This window comes from Physeter macrocephalus, chromosome 9 (assembly GCF_002837175.3).
Source record: "Physeter macrocephalus isolate SW-GA chromosome 9, ASM283717v5, whole genome shotgun sequence".
NCBI classification, from domain to species: Eukaryota; Metazoa; Chordata; class Mammalia; order Artiodactyla; family Physeteridae; genus Physeter; species Physeter macrocephalus.
In genome coordinates, this window is record NC_041222.1 from 102569984 (window position 1) to 102593047 (window position 23064).

Below are 23064 nucleotides of genomic sequence, written 5' to 3' on the forward strand. Positions count from 1 at the left end.
TAAAGAAACAATAAACTATTTAATTCTATGTTCAGGTTTCAATTTTCAGCACTGTGTTTACCTTTGCTGACACATTACGTCTTCTTTGGAAGGAGGCAGGCATTAAACTATTTGTTCTTCCTGATATTTCAAACCTGTTAAGTACTGAAAAGCACTTTAAAAAATAATACTATTTAGGATATCCTTAATTCCAAATCAGACTGCCCCAGAGAAAGCAAATGTGCTACATCTGTTACTTCTGTTAGTTCCTCAGAATTAAAAAAAAGAAAAGAGAAAAAAGGTAACAAAATGATCTTCACATTAAAATCTCAATTAATACTGGTCCCTAAACGTCAGTTTAAAATAAAAATCAAGTTTCACAAAATAAATACACTGAAGCAACTATAATAGTAATAACCTTTATTTAAAATATTTTTTAATCTAGGAAAGCTCATTCTACATGAGTTTCCAACTAATTATTAGACTCAGAAACAAAGAAAATAAAACCAGAGAAAATCTTCTGTAGAAAAAATACACAAGGAACATTTCTACATGTGAAAAAGCAGTAAGCAGTCTTAACATGAACATCCAAGTCTTACTCTCAATTCCATCTCTCCTAGTGAACACCACTATCAACCTTGAGATCTGACTTGTTCTTGTCATTCTTCACTGAGTAGATGAAATATGTTAAGGTGTCTTTTTCATTCACTGGAATTGACCTAAAGTGGCAACCAACTATCTATAAAGAAAAAAAAAATTGAGGAAATTAAATTATAGATATTAACAGATTTTATAAACTAGGTAAAAAATACTGTCATCAAAAGTGTGATAAGAGCTATTTCCTTTTAAAAATAAATTTAACGAAGAACCAACAGGATGAAAAGCATATAAGAATAAGATATTATGAACAAGAGGTAGTGTGATTTCAAAGGATCCCTTGGCCCACCCAATTAACTATATATTAATTAGAATGTGTATTTCCTTTTACTTATTTTGAATTTTATAACTGAGATCTAGATTAGGAATTAAGTAGTTTTACTTTTAAACTTCAAATATCAATGAAATAGAACAGAATGTAGGAGTCCACATGCATCATATAATGGTTTAGTCTCTACTTATGGAAAAAGGATAAACATTAAGTTGAAGAAGTTTTGGTACTATAGAAACAAATCATGAATTATCTTACAAATATGTCTGCTACAACTTACATTCATTCATTCATTCATTGGCAATATTTTTTGTTAAGGTTCCCTGAAAATTATTCTGAATAAAAATTATTGATGGAAAATGAGAAGGGAAAAAGGGATGTCCACTGAAGAATGTTTACCTGCTTTCTTGACTTTTCATTCTGTGCTCTGCAACTACCAATAGAAGTATAATAGACTAAACTGGGGCGCTGATATGCATATTTAGATTCTAGAAGATAAAACTTCTTAAAGAGAAAGATAATTAAGAGACTTAAGGAGGATAGTCATTCAACTCTGGAATCATTTGTAAATATCTGCATTTCTGAGTAAGTTATAACACTCATGACTATTTGGATTTCTCATTTCTAAAAAAGAAAATAGCTCTAAAAATAATTTAACTTTTTAAAAAGAAGATCAGATTATCAAAAACTTCAAGTTTGATTTCTGCATTTAAAAAATATATAAATTTAAATGTAACATTTAAAATAATCATTTCTTCGGTTCTCATTTGTCCCAAAACAAAGGTACCTTCACTTGATTAGTAACTGTATATATATCAACATAGTTTCATCATGGCAGGCAATATCTATATTTATGTTATATTAATGTACTATACAATCCAAAAAGGATGTGATCTTTTAAATCAAATTTAAAGAAAAATTAGATTTTTGTTGCCTAGGCAAGAAGGAAAGATGCAGCTCTGGCTAAAGCATTAATATACTGGATCTTAATGTTAAAAATCATTCTACTCATCTTCTATCTTATTCAATATGCACATTTTAGAAAATGTTGGATTACTAAATTCAAGCTGAAGAATATGAGAAAACTGATTTATATATTTACTTACATCCTGTTGAATAGGTTAAGCATTTTTATTTTAAATATGATTGAAGTACAAACATATAAATCTATAAATATCTTAATATGATGTACAGATTTCTTGGCTCTATTATTTCCTGAGAACACAAACACACTCAATTTTTCAAAATTCACTGAAGGACTGCAAGTCCTATATCAAGAAACTATAAGTAAAAGCTTGGATACAAGTCTTTGCATCTTCTAGACGTAAAAACATGGGTGCTTCAAATAAAACTAACATCAACCAGGACAAGTTCTGAAATAGTTAAATCAGCCAGGTATGGGAATACTGTTTAGGGGCTTATCTGTAAAACCTACTCCATCAAAAACTTCAAAAAATAAATTCTAACAAAAACATCAAAGCTTATTAATTTATTTTATTATGCCTCAATTAGGTGTTCAATAAATGTTTACTCAACAAATAGAATTTTAAAATAAACAGGTTTCTAGAATGAAAATTTAAAAAACTTTCACTCACTATTTCTGAAAGTCATTATTGGAAGATGCTTAGAAAACTGCACACAATCCATCGAGTAGTCATTACACAAAGGAATTTCCTAAGTGGTAGACAAACATTTCTAGGCAACTAGATTCTTCCACAATAGATTTTTTTACTAACTTTGATTTTTCTAACTACTGATAAAAGGCATTGTTATATATGCTACATTAACAATGTCATTAGCATTTAATGACCCTTTTTTGTATGAACAAGCTCATTTAAAGGTTAAATAGCTTAAAACTCATATATACCTCCACAAGCTGGGCTTTATTAAGTCCTGGTCTGGTTGGGAGTTTGAAGTGTCTTTTGTATCTCCTAAGTGTATTCACCTGTAATTGGTATAAATCAACCTGAAAAAAATTAACATATCATTTGTTAAAGACTTAGCTTTGTTATATATACCAACAATGCAATTTCAACACAATGAAAACTTAACTCCATTATTTAAAATGCCTTTTATATAATCAAAACTACAAATGTATTAAACACTTCAATATTTTGAGCATAATTATTAAAGACCAGGGACCAAAAAAAAGAACTTATAAGACAACAGAGCTCTAAGAGTTGTCAATTGAAACTGTAACAAGTCCAATTGTGTAACTTCATGTTAACTGGCCATATTTAATTTTGCTTTCATTTTCAGATTTTTCAAATGCTTTAAGTATTTTTAAAATTTGTTCATATTTTTTAAATAAAACTTTCAGAATGGAGGACTTAAGATTTACATTTAACATACGAAAACTTTCACCTACCTCTGGAGTATCAATATCTTGAACAGGTGAATCTCCTCCATCATCATCACTCCCTTTTCTCTTTCTTCTGTTTCGAACGCTCTGAATTAAGTTTTTATGATAATCACAAATGTAAAGATGCCTTGCCTGAAACAGAAAAGTTTCACAGACTACTTAGGATTGCCGTAAAATGTGTCTATGTATTAAAAATACATAATTCACAGTGAATTATTAAAAATAAAAACAACAGTCCAAACAGGCCATTGTTAAGACAACGCACGTTTCTTTCTACTCCAGTCCTGAACCCAGTTAAAACCTACCATGTCTGGCAATATTGTTAAGAGGATTGGGGGTGGGGCGGGGAGAGGTGCCAGTAAGGGAAGCGAGACGCAGAGAAGAACGAGAAATTTCTACCGTCTGGATTCTGTCATCAAATTGCAGCGATGGTGAACTAGATTAGTTCAGTCATGCTGTTTTTTTTAACAAGGGAAAAATGATGCTATTCACAATTTTGCTATTTGATAGCATTTTCTCTACTTAAAGAGCATTTTAAAATACCGTAATGTATGCTTCCTAACCTTGCTAACTTAATACTCAAATTATAATCGAGCACAAAACTACCCATTTTTATAAATAAGTTGCTGATTTCACATCCTAAATTTAAATTTGAATTATGAACTTCTCTGCGTATTAAATAAATGCATTTATCAGTAATACGTTTTTCCAACCAAAGCAATGTGAAATTATTCACGTATACCTGAAAAGTTTCTCATGAACACGATGGAGGAACTAACTGAATAGGCAGAAAGTATCCCAAATAAACTTTTCAAAAACTTTAATTACATAGTTCTGAGAGCTGTACGGTAACATATGAAATACGAGGTTTCGTACGTTAGCAGTTACTCCTTAAAAAAAAACAAACAGTTGAGGACTGAGCTAATAGGCTTTTAAATGAACCTCTAAGCTAAGAGCAAGCTAAAAAGATGCACGATGTGTGCCGGTTCTGGCATCTTGTTATTTATTACCGCCGTCTAGAGCTCCGAAAAGTGGAAATGGCCGTTTCTAAAAACCTCAGCGACGGTCAAAAGAGCAGACGTGCGAAAGGACGAAGAAAGAAACCCCGATGGCTGCCAACCGGAGGGCAAAACCGCAGAGGCTGCGCGCTCCCCACGTTGGGAGCGGCTGCCCGGGATGCTGACACGGCCGCTCGGCTCGCAGCCAGGCGTCCCCTGCACCCGCGCTCGCGGGACAGGGAACAGAATCCTCGTCGCCCCCGGCGTCAGGCCCTACCAGGACTCCACTGTCCCCAGACCGGGGGAGCTACTCCCCGGGGCCGAGCGCTGGCTCGGGCAGCAAAACAAAGAAGGCGCCTCCGTTCCACAAGGAGCCGCCGGGCTGCAGGACAGCTACTCCGGGCCCTCTGCTCCGCCGCCCCCTTTGTTTCGCGCCCCGGCCCCCCGCGGAGGAGGAGGGGGAGGCAGGGCGCGGGTGGGGTCGCGCGCGGGCGCGGGTCCGCGGCGCGCGAGCCTGTCGGCTGCGGGCGGAGGACCGAGTTGCAGCACTTTGTTGTTTGCTTCCTACTAGAGAGGCCGGAACGGGCTCGCGCTGCGCCCAGGTCTGGGGGCCCCGCACCCCACCGACGTCGCGTCTGCTCCGCTCCCCGAGCGCCCGCGGGGCGCGCAGGGCAGGCCCGTCCCGCCGTCACTTACGCTTTTATCCAACTCAATCTTCACCTTCTTCTGGGAGATGCTCTTCTGGATCCTCTTGCTAAAGCTGGCGTTGCCCGCCGCCCGGCCGCACCGCTCGCCGTCCTCGCGCAGACAGCACAGCTGCCCCGGGCCCGGCCCGGCCGCTCCCGGGGGCCCCGCCGCCGAGACCCCACCGGCGCCCGGCATCTCGGCCCCGGCGCCCGCTCCGGCCCCGTTCCCGGCTGAGGCGGCGGCGGCGGCGGCGGCAGCGGCGACCACGGCGGCCACGGCGGCGGCCGCGTCCCCACCGCGGCTCATGTCCTCGGGCGTGAAGCCGTTCATGTCCCCGCGCTCACGGCACCGCGCTGACAGAAGCCCCGCTGGCCGCGCCGCTCGCCTCTCGGGAGACGTCGGGGTCTAGACGGTCCCTCAGGCACCTGCCTGGCGGTGGCTACTCACTCTGCGCCCGCGGCCCCCGACCTGCCAGTGTCTGCTGGCGCCGGGACAGTGGACGGGGCTTGGGGTCGGGAACCAGAATCTGGCGTCGCCTGGAGCCGGGACGCCGCTCACTGTCACATGGAGACTCCTCAGCAGTTGGACCACGGCACCTCCACCTCCCTCCGGCCCTCGACCTGCGCAAGCGCATTGCGCCCTTGCCGTCCCGCCCCTTCCACTCTGTCGCATGGCACCACGGGAATTGTAGTTTTCTTCCGGGAAGCCAACCTGAGCTCCAATCAGACCCGGCGCTTCGCGGTTTAGGGGAACTACTTATCCCAGCATTCATGGCGCGGAGGCGAGTCGGGCCTTTTTTTTTTTTTTTTTTTTTTTTTTTTTTTGGTGAAACAGGGAACCCAGGGGCGTGTGGTTGGGGTTGCGAGGTTTTCTGGCTTCTGGTCTCTCCCAGGAAGTTGGGCTGTGTTTAGCTCCTGAATTTTGCAGAGCTGGCATTCTACACGAAGAGGTCACTCAACTCCTGAGGCGAAGCACAAAACGCGGGGGGCGGGAATAGGAGGGAAGGGGCGGGAGCTTGTGGGAAAAAAGTTTCATATGTGTGGAAAAAGTTTTTGGTGTGACTACGTTTTTGTGGGACATCCAGACCGAGGAGAACGGGCGCCCTGGCGTTTTTCGGGTCCCGGAGGTCCCGCAGCTAACACCACGGGAATCTGATAGCAGTTCCGCCGACTGACGCCCCAGACTGTCTGTGAGGGCGCCTGCCGGGGGGAAACGCGCGTCCCGACCTCCGCGCCGGGATGGGGCCGATGTCGGGCTGAAGGCCGCCTCCAGATCCTCGCATTGTCCCTGCGAGGAACGCGCTGGCTTGCGGGGCGCCCACTGCCGCTTCTTGAGGTGGAGCTGCTGACAAGTGGACTTAACAGGGCTGCTTTTCGCTTCCACCCCCTGCCTCTCCGCTTTCTTCTCGAGGGAACTGGGAGCCGGCCTAATAGCATTTAAAAGGGACGTGTAGCCCCTCCGAGTCTCGGTCAGCCTGGGGCTCCCGGAACCCGAAGGCGCGCGCCCGGCCGAGAGCACAGGGAAAGCGCAGCTCCGGGGTTGTCGTCGGCGCACGCGTGACTGTGTACGTGTCTGTGTGCGCGCGCGTGTGCATGTGTACGTGTGGGTGCGTGCGTGTGGAGGGCGGGGTGGTATGTTGGGAGTGGCTAGTACGAAAGCTGCGCCTTCGCTAATTGCAGCGCGTCGTTATTTATCAGTACGTATACCTTGTTTAACAATCCCATTGTTTAAACAAAGATAGAAAGCAGTAGGGTTTTTTGAAAGTTCTTTTATATTTACTGAGTAAACTTATTGATAGATGATTTTTTAAAAATGAAAACTGTCATCTGCCCTGAAATTCAAAGCCATTCAGTCCATCTGTGCACTTATGTTTTAGGATATAGCAAAGGAAGAAAAAAAAATGTAGTGGGCAAAAGAAAGATGGTGAATGGTGAGTATTTGTGTTATCTTTTCAAGCTGCACTGCCCAACAGTGTGTCTGCTAGCCTTATGTGGATATTGAGCACTCGAAATGTGGTTACTGTGCCTGAAAAACTGAATTGTTAATTTTAATTCATTTAAATTTTTAAAACTGATTTCAGTTATTGGAAAACTTTTAAATATGTTTGGAACAACTTGGATAGGAATCTATTTTTTCAACTTAAATTTTATGAAATCTAAATTTAGCATCTGAACTGTGATGTGCCGGTATGTATAAACTACCAGCAGGATTTCAAAGACTTAGTACCAGACTTTTTTTTAAAGAATATTGATTAGCGTAGTAACAATTTTTATATTGATTACATGTTCAAATGATTATATTTTGGCTATACTGGGTTAAATAAAACATTAAAATTTACCTGTTTCCATTTTTCAAAATGTGCCTACTATAACATTTAAAACTACACATGTGGCTCACATTATATGTGTATTTAGATATTTTTGGCTTAAAGTATTAAAACGCAGAATAATACTATCTATTGTTTATAGATATATTTTCTTAAATAGTAAAAATGAGACTATATGGATAGAATGGACACACACCAGCTTCAAGGTGGTGGTCATCTCTTAGGAGAGAGGCCAATGGATGGTATCTGGGAATGGCTAAAAGGTGGTTTCCATTTGTAAGTTTTTATTTGTTAAAAACAGTCTAAAGCAAACATGATATTGGGATGTTGGATTTTCATATTTTTTGTAATTTTATATAATTTAAAATAATTTATAATATTGTTTGGTTCTTGCCCTTAAAAGTTTATAGTCTACCTTCTGCAAATGTGATCAAATCAGTTCATGTATGGTATAGTTATATATCAGTTTCATATGAATTTTACTAAAGTGACGAATTGTGGCTATGCTTCCTTTACAGACAATACAGTGTTTTTAGAAGTTTCAGTCACTCATTTATTGCATGCTAGGATCTTTTCTAGGCTCTGGGGATACAAAAAGAATTGGGAGAGGGTCCTAGCCATTTTGGAGCTCACAGTCTAATAAGGGAGACAGGTAGCTTAACAAGCACATGATACATGCTATAGACTGAATGTTTGTGTCCCCACAAAATTCATATGTTGAAACCTAATCTTCGTGTGATAATATTTGAAGGTAGGGTCTTTGGGAGGTGATTAGGCCATGAGGGTGGAGCCCTCAGGAATGGGATTAGTGCCCTCAGAAAAGAGGCTCTAGAGAGCAACCTCACTCCTCCTGCCATCCATGGGAGAAGACGCCCATCTATCAACCAGAAAGTGGACACTCACCAGCCATGAACCTGTCAGCACCTTGATCTTGAACTTCCCACCCTCCAGAACTGTTAAGAAATAAATTTCTTTTGTTTATAAGCCACCTACTCTATGGTATTTATTTTTTATAGTAGCCTAGACAGACTAAGACACATACCTCAATAAAATTAGAGGAAAAGTACAGACTTAGCACACAGAAGGAAATGATTCACCTCTGACAAGTAGAAAACATTCCTGGAGTAGGTGACATGTAAATTTGAGATTTACAGTATCTCTTCAGTGAATCTGTCCTCCCTACAGAGAAATTTTCTTAACAACCATGGATCATTGTTTATGTCTAAAACTCCTCATATTCAGGGCAGATAATAATTTCTTGCTCTAAGTATAATTCACACTCAAGGTTGGAATCAGGTTTTTGGGGAGCTTCAAGTTTATATAATCTGAGAGGTCTTCTTTAAGCAAAATATACAGAATTATGAATGTAAAATTAGATACAAGCCTTTTAAGGGACTCTGAACCTTACACCCATTAGCTTCATGGTAAATTTACCTCACAATAGACAATATGGAAAATGATTTATGAAACCTAAATTATGAGTGTTTTTGACATCATCAAAATATTCTTTGCTTTCTGAAAGGGTTCAAAGTATTCTTTAAAAAGCATTTTCCCCTGCCTTTCTTCCCTCTAAGGCTTTTAATATGATTGAACTTTTCTGGTTTTATTGCAAAATAAGCAATTAAATAAATTAATTTCAAAATATGCAAATTTGTACATAATCTTCACATGAACATGATGGTAAATTCAAATAATACAAAAAGTTTCAATATGAAAAATAAAAGCCTATTTCCTCTCATCTCCCCAAATCCGTGTCCCTAAAAGCAACCAATGTTACCAAGTTCTGTGTTTCCTTCTAGAAAAACAATTATATGCATATACCAATATATACATGTCTATACATGAATAATTCTATTTTACTGCAGCTAAGGATCACGCTGTTTTATACCATGCTTTCTTTTACCTAGTTTAAAATATAGCAAGCACACCAAAAAAGTGCACAAAACATAAATGTCCAATTTAAGCAGTTTTGGTAAAACAAGCATCTATATAACTACTACCCAGGTCAAGAAATAGAACATTGTCAACAGGGCCAGCTTTCTGGGCATGCAAACAGCGCAGAGGCTCAGAAGCCCACCCCTTCCGACCCCTTACTCTCTCCACTCTGCTTGTGGTTCAGTGATCATCATCATCATGAAATTCTTAACCTTTCATCTTTGAATTTCTGGGTTCTGGCGGATCTCTCCTTGCCCATCTCTGCACTGGCCTGAGCACTCCGCGCTGACGCAGGGAGTGACCGCTGTGGTGCGCAGCCCCTCCCTCTCCCCGCCCCACGCTGAGTTGGGGGTCAGGCCGCGGGTGCCTGTGAGGATCTGCCTTTGACCAATAAGAATCGCTATACCCAAGGGAGAGCGACGTTAAATAGCAAATTAGAAAACACCATGACAGGTCGAGAGAGAGAGAGAGAGAGAGAGAGACGACGGAAGAAAGCAAAAAGATTTTTGCATTGGGTCCCACCAGTTGTGCCGCTGGCCTTGATTGACAGCCCTGAGTGACCGCATGTGCTCCTCCTCCATCTAACCCCTCTACCGGCCAGCAGCAGCTATCCTGATTTCTGGTATTCGCTACCTGCCTTTTCTTTCTTTCTTTTATAATTTTACCGCACAATTATGAACTCTAAACAGACTTTTTAGTTTTTTGTGTTTTTGAACTTTATTTAAGTGGAATCGTGTACTTTGTTATTGTTTTCTCTGGCTTCTTCACTGTCTTGAAGATCTGCTTGTACCTCGCTTAACTAGCTCTTTTCATTGTGGATGAATAAAATACACTTTATTTAACCATTTTATTGTTGATGGACATAGGGGTTGTTTCCAATTTAGAGATATTAAAAACAATCTTGCCATGATCATTCTTGTACATGTGCCCTGATACCTCTGTGCTTACAGTTTAATAGGACAGGTATTTAGGAAGAGAATTGCTGAGTCATAGAGTATGCATAGCTGCAACTTTACTGGGTACTTCCAAACTTTGACACTTCCACAAGCCTTTTTTTTTTTTTAACGATCCAATGGATTTTTTTTTTTTTTTTTTTTGTGGTATGCGGGCCTCTCTCTGTTGTGGCCTCTCCCGTTGCGGAGCACAGGCTCCGGACGCGCAGGCTCAGCGGCCATGGCTCACGGGCCCAGCCGCTCCGCGGCACGTGGGATCCTCCCAGACCGGGGCGCGAACCCGGTTCCCCTGTATCGGCAGGCGGACGCGCAACCACTGCGCCACCAGGGAAGCCCGATCCAATGGATTTGTCTGGTATCTCATTGTGATTTTACACTGAGTATTCCTGATTATTAATGAGGTTATATGTTAATTGGTCTTTGGGCTTTCCTCTTTGGAAGCTTCTGTTTAGGACTTCAGCTGTTCTTCTATTGGGTTTGTGACTTTTTCTATTGATTTGTAGTTCTTTATATATTCTGAATAAGAGCCATTTCTCGAAGTTATGTATTGCAGATATCTTTCCTACTCTATCACTTGCCTTTTGGCTGTGGTGGCGACTTTTGGTTAAAGTCCTTTAATTTTTTTAAAAATATTTATTTATTTAATTTGGTTGCACCAGGTCTTAGTTGCGGCACTCGGGCTCCTTAGTTGTGGCATGTGAACTCTTAGTTGCACCACGCATGTGGGATCTAGTTCCCTGACCAGGGATCGAACCCCGGCCCGCTGCATCAGGAGTGCGGAGTCCTAACCACTGCACCACCAGGGAAGTCCCTAAAGTCTTACTGTGGAAAAAAATATATATCAATCTTTTCTTTTATGACTGGTCATTTTTGTGACTTAATAGTTCCTTAGTATCGTAATACCTTCAAAGTCATGAAGATACTTTTCTATATTACCTTCTCACCAGAGTGTTTTTATCAATTTCATTACACCTTTCAAAAGACTGATTTTAGTTTTGTTCATGGTTTCTATGGTATTTTTTTTCTATTTCAGTTCTTCTCTTTTATTATTTCCTTCTTTCTGTTTATTTTGCTGTTCTTTTTTTTTTTATTTTATTTTTTTTTTGCGGTAGGCGGGCCTCTCACTGTTGTGGCTTCTCCCGTTGAGGAGCACAGGCTCCGGACACGCAGGCTCAGAGGCCATGGCTCATGGGCCCAGCCGCTCCGTGGCATGTGGGATCTTCCTGGACCGGGGCACGAACCTGTGTCCCCTGCATCGGCAGGCAGACTCTCAACCACTGCACCACCAGGAAAGCCCTATTTTGCTATTCTTTTACTAATTTATTTACAAATATGTTCATTAGAAGCTATACATTTCCCTATGAATACTATTTTGTCTACATCCCACACATCATAATTTTATCTAAATTCCTTCATGATTATTTTTGATGCCTAAATTATTTGGATGGAGATGTCTTAATTTCCAAACATATACAGATGGTCTCGTATCTCTAAATCCACTAAAATTTAATGAGGTTTGCTTTTTAACCAAGAATATGGTTGATTTTTTTAAATATTCTGTATGTACTTGAAAACAATTTATATTGTGCTGTTAGGTCAGTGTTCTATTTATGTCCATCGGGTATTATTAAATGGACTAATCAGTCTTATGTATCCTTACAGGCATTTTGTCTCCTTGTTCCAACTAATTACTAAATTAAAACATCCCACTTAGCTTGTAGATTTATTTCTCTTCTTAGTTCTGTCAATTTTTCCTCTGCATATGTTAAGACCATATTATTTATACAAATTAAAAACTGTTATGTAAACCCAGAACTGAACATTTTAACATTCTGTAGTGACCTTCATAATTGCTGTAATGATTTTAGCCTTAAATTCTATTTTGTCTGGTTGCTATCAATATAGTTACAACCCCTGTCTTTTACTTAGTGTTTCCATGATATACTTTTCCATCTTTTTACTTTCAGCCTTTCTGTATCTTGATGTCTTAGATATGTCTCTAAAACATGTGGTTTTGCATGTTTTCTTTTTAAATCTGGCCTGATAATCTTTGTGTTTTAACTAGGGCATTTAGTCTATTTATAGTTATGTAATTACTAATATATTTCAATATATTTAAACCCAAACATATTAATCCTTCACTTTTTGTGCTTTATATTTGTTGTGCCTACTCTACATTTTTATTTTCCTTTTTTTGCTTTCTTTTGGATTTTTTTTTTATAATCCCATTTCCCCCCAATTAGTTTGGAAATTATATACTCTTTTTCTATTCTTTTGACCCTAAAACTTATAATATGTTTTCTTTACTTTTTTTAGCCCAGTATTAATCTTTACTTTGCCCTCTTTCTAGAAAATGCAAAGTTCTTTTGAAAATCACCTTTTTTTGTTTTTCTGGCTTCTTTTACAATTTATTTTCTGTCTTTGATTTTCTATGGTTTCACATAAAGTAAAATGCCTTTTATTTTTTAAAATCCTGCTTGTACTTCATTGGGCTTCTTATAGATTAATATCTTTAATCAATTCTCAGAAATTTTCAGCCATTATCTCTTCACATATTGTCTGGGTCCTTATTCTCTCATTCATTTCTGGGACTCCAGTTTGATATATATATATTAGGCCATCCCAGTGTATCCTCCCTGTCTCTTGCTCTATCTTCAATATTTTTTATTTTTTATTTTGTCTCTCCTTCCCTCATTTGGGATGTTTCTTTTAACCTATCTTCCAGTCAGTCATTCTCTCTTTAGGTGTGCCTAATCTGCTCTAAAATTTACCCATAGTTTTTATACCTTTAACTATTCTATTTTCTAGTTTTATAATTCCCATTTGGTTATTTTTCAAATCTTAAATGTCATTTTATGGTTTCCAGTTACTTGACAAAATTTATAAGCTTGACTTATTTCCATGAACATAACAAGCATAGTGGTATAAAGACTACGTTTGTTATCAAGTCTTTTTGTCTGTTGTTTCTGTTGGTGCTGGCTAATTCTTGACTCTTCTTTCATCCCATTATCTTTGATTGTTTGCTATTCATTTTATTTGAAAACTTAATTATGGAAATAATTTGAGGCATTGGATCATGTTCTGTTCTTCCAAAGAGGAGTTTCATTGCCTTCTTCAGGTCATTAAGGGTTCCAATAGTCCTGAACCCATGCTTGAGGATTTCTGAGTCAAACAAATGATTATAGTCCATATCCCTACTTTTGGCCTATGCTTCTTGGGGGTCCTGTCACAGAGTGGGGGATGTTTCACTAGGGTTACCCTCCTTAATGTGTATTGGACTCATGCCTAGATCCAAGTGACTGCCAAATGCTCAGTTTTTTTCTCACCTTTCTTAAGTTGCTTGTTTATGATTAGTACTGTTTATGTTAAAACAACATCTGCAACCTAATAGTGTTCGGAGTCTAACATCTTGGTCAGCCCATCTCTGCTGCTTCCACCATGATTTTCTTCTCACCAGAATGTGAGGCATACAAAATGCAGAGGTAGTTCCCAGGTAATGCTGGAGCTTGCTCTACAAACACGAAACTATCTGTGGCTGACGACCAATTTGGAATGGTATTAATCTTCAAAAATAAGTTGAACATAGCTTTAAATCCCCAGGATCAAAACAAGAATTCTTGGGACATCTCATCCATAATCCAACTGGATTATTATAAGATCCAATAAGACCTTCTTAAACATTCCCGTAAATGCTCTAGTTTCCTGGGTTCAGGAGAAACATTTTACTAACAGTTTTCTTTTTAGCATATCAAAATAAAATGCTGCTTCTCTCTGAGTCTCTTGCATTAAATTTTTTTTAATCTACACTGTAGGCCTTATATGATTTTCCATTAAACTACTTTGTCACATTATCTTCTAGACATAGCCTTAATGTCATAGTAGGTGTGAACATCTATATAATTGGCTCTAATTAGGCTGGTGATAACCAGAACATTCTTGTTCATTATCTAAAGCCAATAATCTTAGTACTTTCAGAGAATCTCTTCATTTCTTTTGAGAACATGGGAGAAAAATTAATTATATCATCATTCTGTAAGAACATGGGGGTCTGCTTAGTTCTTAAACTTCTTATTCCTTTTCTTGAAATCTATCCACAGCAACAAGGAGAATGAACATAAGTTCATGGAAACTGAATTTTCAGCAAACAGCTGACTAACAAAACCCCAAGGCTCCAAAATTACATGTGAACACTGTAGTAGGCAACTGAGACCAGAAGCACAGTGCAGCAAGTGTACGTAGGAATTCAAGAAAACATTTTGGGAAAGGTATGAGATTGAATAGGGTCCAAATACCCAAGAGGGAAAGAGAGAGAAGGATAGAAAGTGCCTAATCAGAGATAGCAGATCTTAGAAATCACCAGTAAAATAACTTTCTAAAAGTGATAATATTATTTTGGAAGGCAAAGCCTCGATCCCTGCAGCCTGTGAATGAATCAGGAAATTGAGAACTGTGTGCAGAAGCTTTTCAGAGCCAGGTTAGGTACTGAGAGGCAGAGGAAATGTGATTTCACAGAGTGGCCATATTTTAAGGAAGTAAGTCTTTTGCTATAGCAATGGAGGAGAGAGCCCAGGAGAGATTAGTTCTGTAAAGCTATCCTAGCCCTTCTTTCCAACTCCTGATAATAGTCGGAAATTCAACTCATCCAAATATGAGGATTATGAAAATCATATGCACAATAGCTACTCAAAAATATGGTAAGAAAACTGTGAAACAGAATAAAACAATTTTCTTACAGAAGATGAAAATTTACTGGGAAATTGTTACCATAAAACAAATGAAATTTATAACTCAACATTTCAACATGAATTTGAAAAACTTAATGAAATAATCCTAGCTATGAAGTAAAATCACAAAGAAGTAATAAACATAAGACTCAGGTAGCTGGGAGCCAGACAATAGGTTATTAATGCCTACTTTTTATAAGAATATAATCAGAGAATTGAGTATTTTGACCTTTTGGGGATGCGTAGTAAAGAATTAACCTGGACTTCCCTGGTAGTGCAGTGGTTAAGAATCTGCCTGCCAATGCAGGGGACACGGGTTCGATCCCTGGTCCGGGAAGATCCCACATTTCGCAGAGCAACTACTGAGCCAGCGCTCTAGAGCCTGTGAGCCACAACTACTGAGCCCACGTGCTGCAACTACTGAAGCCTGCGTGCCTAGAGCCCACGCTCTGCAACAAGAGAAGCCACTGCAATGAGAAGCCCGCACACCGCAACAAAGAGTAGCCCCTGCTCACTGCAACTAGAGAAGGCCTGCGCGCAGCAACGAAGACCCAATGCCGCCAAAAAGAAATAAGTAAGTAAATAAATTAATTTTTTTTAAAAAAAGAATTAACCTTACTGGTCTGGTCTTTGCCCTCATGTCCTGGGAGGTAATCTCTAGGAAGAGTAGGTTTGTTTACCTGGGGGCCTTGGGCCACATGGTATCCTCTCTACATCCAGAGGGGATGGAGACTAAAAATCAGCCATGAGGGCTGTCAACCATGTCTACATAACTGAGTCCCAAAAAAAGCTCTGGAAACCAGGACTCAGATAAGCTTCCCTAGTTGGCAATATTCTGTGTGTGTCATTGCACATTGTTTCTGGGAAAGTAATGCTGTCCGTGACTCCACTGGGACAGGACAACTGGAAGCTGCACATTTGGACTTTTTCTGGACTCTGCCCTGTGCACCAATTCCTTTGGCTGATTTTAATCCATATCCCTTTGCTGTAATAAACCATAAGTGTGAATATAACCACTTACAGTGAGTTCACTGCATCCTTCAAATATATTATCAAACCTAACAGGGGTCTTGGAAACTGTGAACTCTGAAGCTGGTGTCAGATGTGAGGGTGGTCTATTATGGACCACTTCCCTAACTGTGCAGGAAATTTTTGAAGTTTTGCCACAAAGTATATAATCATATTTTTAAGTCAGGCCTACTGATAGGATATATTTTATGTTTGTTCACAACAGACTCCTATGAGAGGTTGTGTGGACTATTTGTGTGTTTCTGTGAATTTTTGATTATAATACCAATAGTTCTTGCTACATTTGTTTTAATGCTGTGTTACCTTTAATGTGGGTGCTATATCTGATTCATAAAAGGCCTCTTTTTGTTTTTAAAAAAAAATTAATGAGGGTGAATTAGATACTGTTCTGATAAGCAAACATAAATAAATAAATAAAGTCTGGTGGTTTTTTTGCCATTGGCACCTTCTCAGTCCCACTAGAGGAAGTGTCACTCCTATATCCAGCAACAGTGCCTTCAGGGTGTGGCTCCAATGAGGAATTAACATTCTTCAGTTACTCTTCTATTTATATCCTATGTTCTGTCACTTTAGCCACTTTCAATATTTTCAATTCTCTTGAAAACCTTCCCTCTCATCTGCTTGGCAAAACTCAGCTCTTGTTCAGTCCAGGCCTAGTGACCACTCTTCCTCCACAGTGTTTCACTGCAGGTCCTTCTGGCCGTCCCTAGAGAATACTGAATTGTTAGTACTCAAGAGTATTGAAATGTCTCTGGCCTCCCATTCCACCATCTATCTCCTCATTCTCACCCAAAGACCAACCTGCTATTTAACAAGAAAAGTGATACTAATAGTCAGAAATTTGTTACCTGTGCTGACCGACAAATCTGTATTCTAACAAAACTTGCCTTCTTTGGTGGAAGAGAGAAGAATCCTTTTATTTGTATCCTAGGTGTTATTACCTCTCACCTCCCTAAGTGTTTTGTCCCATTAGTTATCTTCCCCTCCACCCTATATCTTCAGTCTTTTCCTACAACCTGCAAGTTGCTCAAGTTTCTTACATGTTAAAACAACACCCCATACAAGCCCATCCTCCCCTTAACTCTAAGAGGCAGTCTAGACATTTATCTAAGCTCTCTCACTGCCTTAATAGTCAAGCTCCTTAGAAGGGTAGTGAGCATTTATCTCCGGTTCTACACCTCCCAGTATGTCCTATGCTCGAAACACTTCTCCCATTCTCTCCCCACTCCGCCGTTTCCCATCACCTACAGGATAAAGTCTGAGCCCTTCCAAAGTTGGCCCCTGCTTAGCTCTATAGCCTCCTTCTACCGCTTCTCACCTTGCACTCCACGCTTCTGCATTACAGAGCCACCCAGAACACACCACGCTGTCAAAAGCATCTGTGCTTTTGCGTGTGCTATTTCCTTCTTTGGCAACTTGCTTTTATGCCATCCATCTATTCATCCTTCAAGCACTACACTGGAGTCATCTTATCTCTGAAACCAGCCTCTTAGGAATTCGATGAACCCAAGCAGATAGTACTGGTACTCCTCATCTGAATCTTGAATCTATTTATAAAGAAGACCAAAAAATAGGGCTGGTAGAGAACCATAGGATCTCCTTTATTACTGAAAAAGCTAATATTGGGGAATGCAGTCCCCCTCTGTAGGCAATAACAATGAACTGTGTCAAATCACAGGTGAGCTGGAAAACCAGACTGCCTTTCCTTTGCCACGTGGCAGAGAACAGAGCAGAATGTGTGCAGTCTGAGGCAGGCTGACTCCCAAGACGGACGGAGGAGGGGCTGGAAGAGGAATACCCAGTTTCTTTCCGACTCACCAGATAAGTCACCCCACCTCCTCAGGGCAGGAGTGAGTGAGGGAACTGAGTGAGGTAAGGAATCATTTCCCCTCCCCTACTGGCCATCCTGTGGGTTTCCTTCTGTTGGTCCTCGGTGCTTAGACCTTAAGCCCAGAGTCCTCTGGGCATGGGGTTGTCCTCTTTGGGAGGAGCTCAGCATTCAACCAGGGTAGTTTTGCTCCCACTTTCAGAAGTCTGTCCCCCTCTCCTAGATCACAAAGTGTGTGATGTAGGTCTGTTCCCACAGAAGGCTCTGAAATGGATCAAAACATGACATTAATCCAATCCCTTCCAAGGTCTATTCTGTGGCCAAGGCTGAAAATTCACTCTCTTCTATTTCCTACCTCAAATTCTATCTAGGCACGTTGTGACCATAGTAAGCAGAAACTCCTTACTGACTTCAAATTAAAACATAAAGATACTTCAATAATAAAACCACATTTGAATATAAACAACCTCCCATTGTCAAGTTCCCAAAGAAAAATTAAATTCCCCGCAAGTCAAGCCCCAGTCTTTAAGAAGTGCTTCCCTAATTGCCCTTACAAAGTCAATCTACGCCCTTAGAAACTGCATCTCAGTTCTCTAGATCCTGATTCTTTTTGGGGAGTCATTCCAGTCTGCCCCTTTGAGATCTCGCCTTTCTTCCTCTATCAGATTTCTTTGGGCCACAGTCATTTTCTGATCTAATAACAGTGAAGGTGTTTCCCCATTTTATAAAGTTTTAAGAACACTTAGATCCAACTGCATCTCCATTTCTCTCTTATACTTGTCTATCCTGGAAGTCAAGATCTCATTTTTCCATTTTGCATCTTCCTAGTCTCTTCCCCCAGAAGCTGTCTCTCCAAGAGGTCAGATAGTCTCCTAAGGAAACCTCTCTCTTCCTCCAGTGCAATCAGCCCATCTTCCTTATTTTTAAAAAAAAATTATTTATTTATTTATTTTTGGCTGCGTTGGGTCTACGTTGTGCATAGGCTTCTTCTAGTTGCGGCGAGTGGGGGCTACTCTTCGTTGTAGTGCGCGGGCTTCTCATTGCGGTGGCTTCTCCTGTTGTGGAGCACAGGCTCTAGGTGCACATGCTTCAGTAGTGGCACGCGGGCTTCAGTAGTTGTGGCTTGCGGGCTCTAGAGAACAGGCTCAGTAGTTGTGGCGCACAGGCTTAGTTGCTCCGCGGCATGTGGGATCTTCCCGGACCAGGGCTCGAACCCGTGTCCCCTGCATTGGCAGGCGGATTCTTAACCACTGCACCACGAGAGAAGTCCCCCATCTTCCTTATTTTGTCTCTATACTATTATTACTGTTCAGAAGACAAGACTGAAGCATACTTTTCAAGCCACCCTAGCTTCTCCTTGACTTTCTAAGCACATCTGATTCCTAGAGACAATATTCTAAGCACAGTCTTTTAAATTGCCTTTTTAACCTTTGGATTTGTAATCATTTCATTGAGTTATTTCTCTAACTCCAACTCAAAAAGATGGCATAGTCTTTATAATAAGAACTCCCATTATTTATTAATATAAGTCCTCTCCCTTCCTATAAATGAAGCTACAATTTGACTGTAGCATGGCAGATAAAGCCATGGTCAGAACAAATGGAAACAAAGAATTAAAGTCAACCTAATAGGTAATGAGTGACTCTCAAGAGCCTGTGGACAAGCCACATGAATCCAGGAGGTTAGTACTGAATAGTTTCCTCCTTTGGCCCTGTAGGTAGACAAAAATAAAATACAAATGGGTAGGATTTAGATATGCCTATCCACATTGTCTAACTAGGCCTGGCAGTGACAATTTGAAGCTAGAAGTTCAAACGTAAGTCCTTTATAACACACATGAAACTTGGGTGCAGGATATGTCCTTGACTGTAGACCCAGCTGAAAACATACAGTATAAGCAGCAAATAATTGACTGCCTCTCATGTCTGATGGGTCGGTATAGGGGAAGACTCTTTCGCCTACAATCATGTCCTTGTTTATTAGGGTTTCCACAGGCTGTAGAAATCAGCTGATTTGTGGGGGGCTGCACATCCACAAGTGGGCAAAGGTGCTGCTGTCTGCTAAGACTCCTGTCTGCTAAGGTCCTCTTGGCCTTCCCTTTACTGAGGCCTTTGAAGGTCTTGTAAGTTTGCTGAGCCTAGCTTGACCTGTGAAGCTAAGGCTTCACTTGCTTAGGCCAGCCAGCAAGGCCCACCTGTCTTTGCTGGAGGTTATTTGCTTGTTAGAGGCATATTCTTTGCTGGGACTCATGCATGCTTGCTATGGCTAGCAGGGCTCTTACAAAAACAGCTATTTTCCTATTACCATAAATTTCAGTAGCCCACCAAAGTGAAAGACCCACATGACCTAAGACACCCTCAGAGAGCACAGCAGTTAAAAGCAAACTATGTGACTGTAAACATCTACCACATTACAGAGTATGAGCCTCAAAGCCCAAGGTCAAGAATTCATATAGTTTGGGCTCAAAAACGTCAAGCTACATTCCAGGCTCACTCCAGAAGTCTCAGTCTCTGCGTGTTTGGTCTCCAACCACCTCACTTTTTGTCTTATTTCTTGATGATTTTGGCCAATGCACCAGATTTGGGGACCTTGAAGGGGCCCATTAAATAACATGAAGCAATAGGGAAACAAAAGACATCACATATGGAGACTGAATAGTCCCTTATTTCTGATATATGGAGAATTGGCTTGTATAGCAGGCAACTGAACTTAATTCGAAAACCCCAGAATCAGAGAGCTAACCTTTCAACCAAAGGCCACACCCACACTGGACTTTGAAAAAGAAGGCATGGACGCAGAGAACAGAATGCATGTTTCCTGAAAGCAGCTTGCTCCTAGCAGAAAAGGGAAAAGAAGTGGCTGGGCTGCCCACACCCAAGTTCCTCTTCTAAACTCTCCACTTAGACAATTCACTCCAACTCCCTGTGAGTGATTTTTTAGCTATTACCAAAAAATGCCATTATAAACATTCCAATGTATGTTTATGGGACTATGTTTACATATACATAAGCATTTCTGAGGGCATAGACCTAGGAGTAGAATTTCTGGGACATAATTATGTCTACGATCAGCTTCAGTAGATGCAGTCAAATAATTTCTCAAAGTGGTTCTGACCACCAGAGTCTAAGAGTTAGATGCTCAGCATCCTTGTTGATATTTTGATATGATCAGTTTTTTAAATTTTATCCATATGGTGATATATAGAGGTATCTCATTATGGTTTTAATTTACATTTCTCTTACAGATATGGAGCATATTTTCAGAGCTTTATTGGCCGTTTGGAAAAACTTTTTGTGAAATGTCTGTGCAAGTCTTTTTGAACATTAAAAAAATGACATCTTTTTCTTATTGATTTGTAGCAGTTCCTCATATTTTCTGGATATGAGATCTTTGTTGGGTATATTTGTACTGCAAATATCTTTTCTCCCTCTGGGGCTTGCCTTTTCACACCCGTAATTGCATGCTTTGATGAACAGAAGTTCTTTATTTTCATAAATCTTGTTTATCAATGTTTTTCTATGTGATTAATGCTTTTTGTGTCTTATTTAAAAATTTTTTGCCTACTGAAAGATCATGAAGGTACTGTCCTCTGTTATCTTCTAGAAGCTCCTGTTTTACCTTTTACATTTAGAACTGCAATCCACCTAGAATTGATATTTGTGTATGATGTGAAGTACTTCACTTTAATTTTTGTCTGAGGATACTCAATCTAGCACCATTTATTTGTAAAAATGTCATCCTATCCCCATTGCACTGCAGTGATTCTTTTGTCATAAATCAAGGCATTTTATATATGTAGGCCTTTTCTGTTCCATTGATCTATGTCTGTCTTCTCACCAATACCACACTGCTTAGCTATTGCCACTTAATAATCATCCTGATATATGATAGTGTGTCTTCCAACTTCATTCTACTTTAATATTACCAGCTTTTCTTGGCCTATTGCATTTCTACATAAATTTTGGGATCAGCTTGTCAAATTCATTAAAAACGTGCTGGGAATTATATTGTGATCTCACTGAATCTACAGATGAATTTGGATTTTTAAAGAATATTTAAAATTTTACTTTATATTATACATATATATTACTTTACATATTACACTGTTGCTTTCTTTCCAGTTCTTTTACTTATGGAGGGGGCCGGGGGAAAAGAAGGGAATGCTTTATTACACTGACCAAGACCTCCAATACATGATTGAGTACAAGTGTGATAGTGGATCTCCTTGTCTCATTCCCAGTTTCAGGGGAAAACTTACTTCAACATTTCACATTAAATACAATGTTTTCTGTAGGGTTTTTGGAGACATATTTATTAGATTAAGGATGTTCTCTTGTATTACTACTTTGCTAAAAATTTTAAAAATCATAAATGGGTGTTGCATTTTATGAAATGCTTTTTCTGCATTTGGAGATGATTTTATGATTTTTTTTCTTTTCAGTCCATTAATGTAGCAAATCACAATGACTGATATTTTTGAGTGTTAAACTAATCTTGCATTTCTGAAAGACTACCAAATTGGTCATCATGTTATCCTTTTTCTATGTTGCTGGATTTATCAATATTTTGTTCAGGATTACTGCCTGTAGGTTCATAAGACACTGGCCTGTAATTTACTTTTCTTGTAAAGTCCTTATCAGGTATTGTTACCAATACAGTAGCTAGATTTAGCAAATAAAAGTGTGGGACACCCAGTTAAATTTGAATTTCAAATAAACAATGAGTAATTTTTAGTACAAGTATATCCTGTGCAATATTTTATACTAAAAAGTGTTACTGCTTATATGAAGTTAGTTTTAATTGGGCAACTCTAGTACCAAGGTTCTGTTTACTTCATAACACGAGTTCAAAAATGTTCCCTCTTTTTGTATTCTCTGGAAGAGTTTGTGAACTTCCTAAATGCTTGCTATACTTTACTGGTGAAAAAAATATGTGCCTGGAGTTTTCTTCATGGGAAGGTTAAGTACAGGCTAAGTTTATTAATAGATGAAGGACCATTCAGATATTCTATTTATTCACCTGTCAGTTTTGTTAAGGCATGTTTTTCAAGGAATTTGTCTATTTGGCCTAAATTTTCCAGTTGATTGATCATGATATTTCTTATCTTTTAATATGTAGGGACTTTAGTTATATTCTCTTGATACGTTAATTCTTTTGAGAAATGTTCTTTTTGTCTCTAGTAATAACGGACACAAATTTGACTTTGTTTGATATTAGGGTAGCTATACTAGATTTCTTTGGTTAATGTTTTTATGATACATCATTTTCCATTCTTTTACTTTCACTTTTTCTGTGCCATATTTATGGCGTATCTT

At 39.6% G+C, this 23064-nt stretch overlaps 1 protein-coding gene and 2 long non-coding RNA genes across 11 annotated transcripts in view; 2 read left to right on the forward strand and 1 right to left on the reverse strand.

The window, feature by feature from the left end:
• The window catches only part of SAP30 (Sin3A associated protein 30), a 115581-nt gene extending 110008 nt beyond the window's left edge, over positions 1 to 5573 (reverse strand). For 6 of the 8 annotated variants that reach the window (XR_008618300.1, XR_008618299.1, XR_008618301.1 and 3 more), the window contains exons 1-4: positions 4964 to 5573; positions 3276 to 3401; positions 2775 to 2873; positions 579 to 718 (exon numbers count right to left, since the gene is read on the reverse strand). Coding sequence is in view for 2 of the 8 variants with exons in the window: in XM_055087354.1 (XP_054943329.1) it covers positions 1238 to 1411; positions 2775 to 2873; positions 3276 to 3401; positions 4964 to 5284 (720 nt within the window). In the remaining 6 variants the exon portion in view is untranslated. The other 2 variants (XM_024130748.3, XM_055087354.1) reach the window with 2 other exon arrangements.
• Positions 5574 to 6659: 1086 nt separating this feature from the next.
• On the forward strand, positions 6660 to 8268 carry LOC114486912 (uncharacterized). Its single transcript, XR_003681357.1, has 2 exons — positions 6660 to 6884; positions 7799 to 8268. It is a non-coding gene; the product is annotated as an uncharacterized lncRNA (long non-coding RNA).
• Positions 8269 to 9574: 1306 nt separating this feature from the next.
• On the forward strand, positions 9575 to 21202 carry LOC129392430 (uncharacterized). 2 transcript variants are annotated; one of them, XR_008618303.1, is made up of 4 exons: positions 9575 to 9837; positions 14266 to 15466; positions 17600 to 17793; positions 20994 to 21202. It is a non-coding gene; the product is annotated as an uncharacterized lncRNA (long non-coding RNA). The 2 variants fall into 2 exon arrangements; XR_008618302.1 differs by lacking the exon at positions 9575 to 9837 and having other exon boundaries at positions 12414 to 15466.
• Positions 21203 to 23064: the final 1862 nt, after the last annotated feature.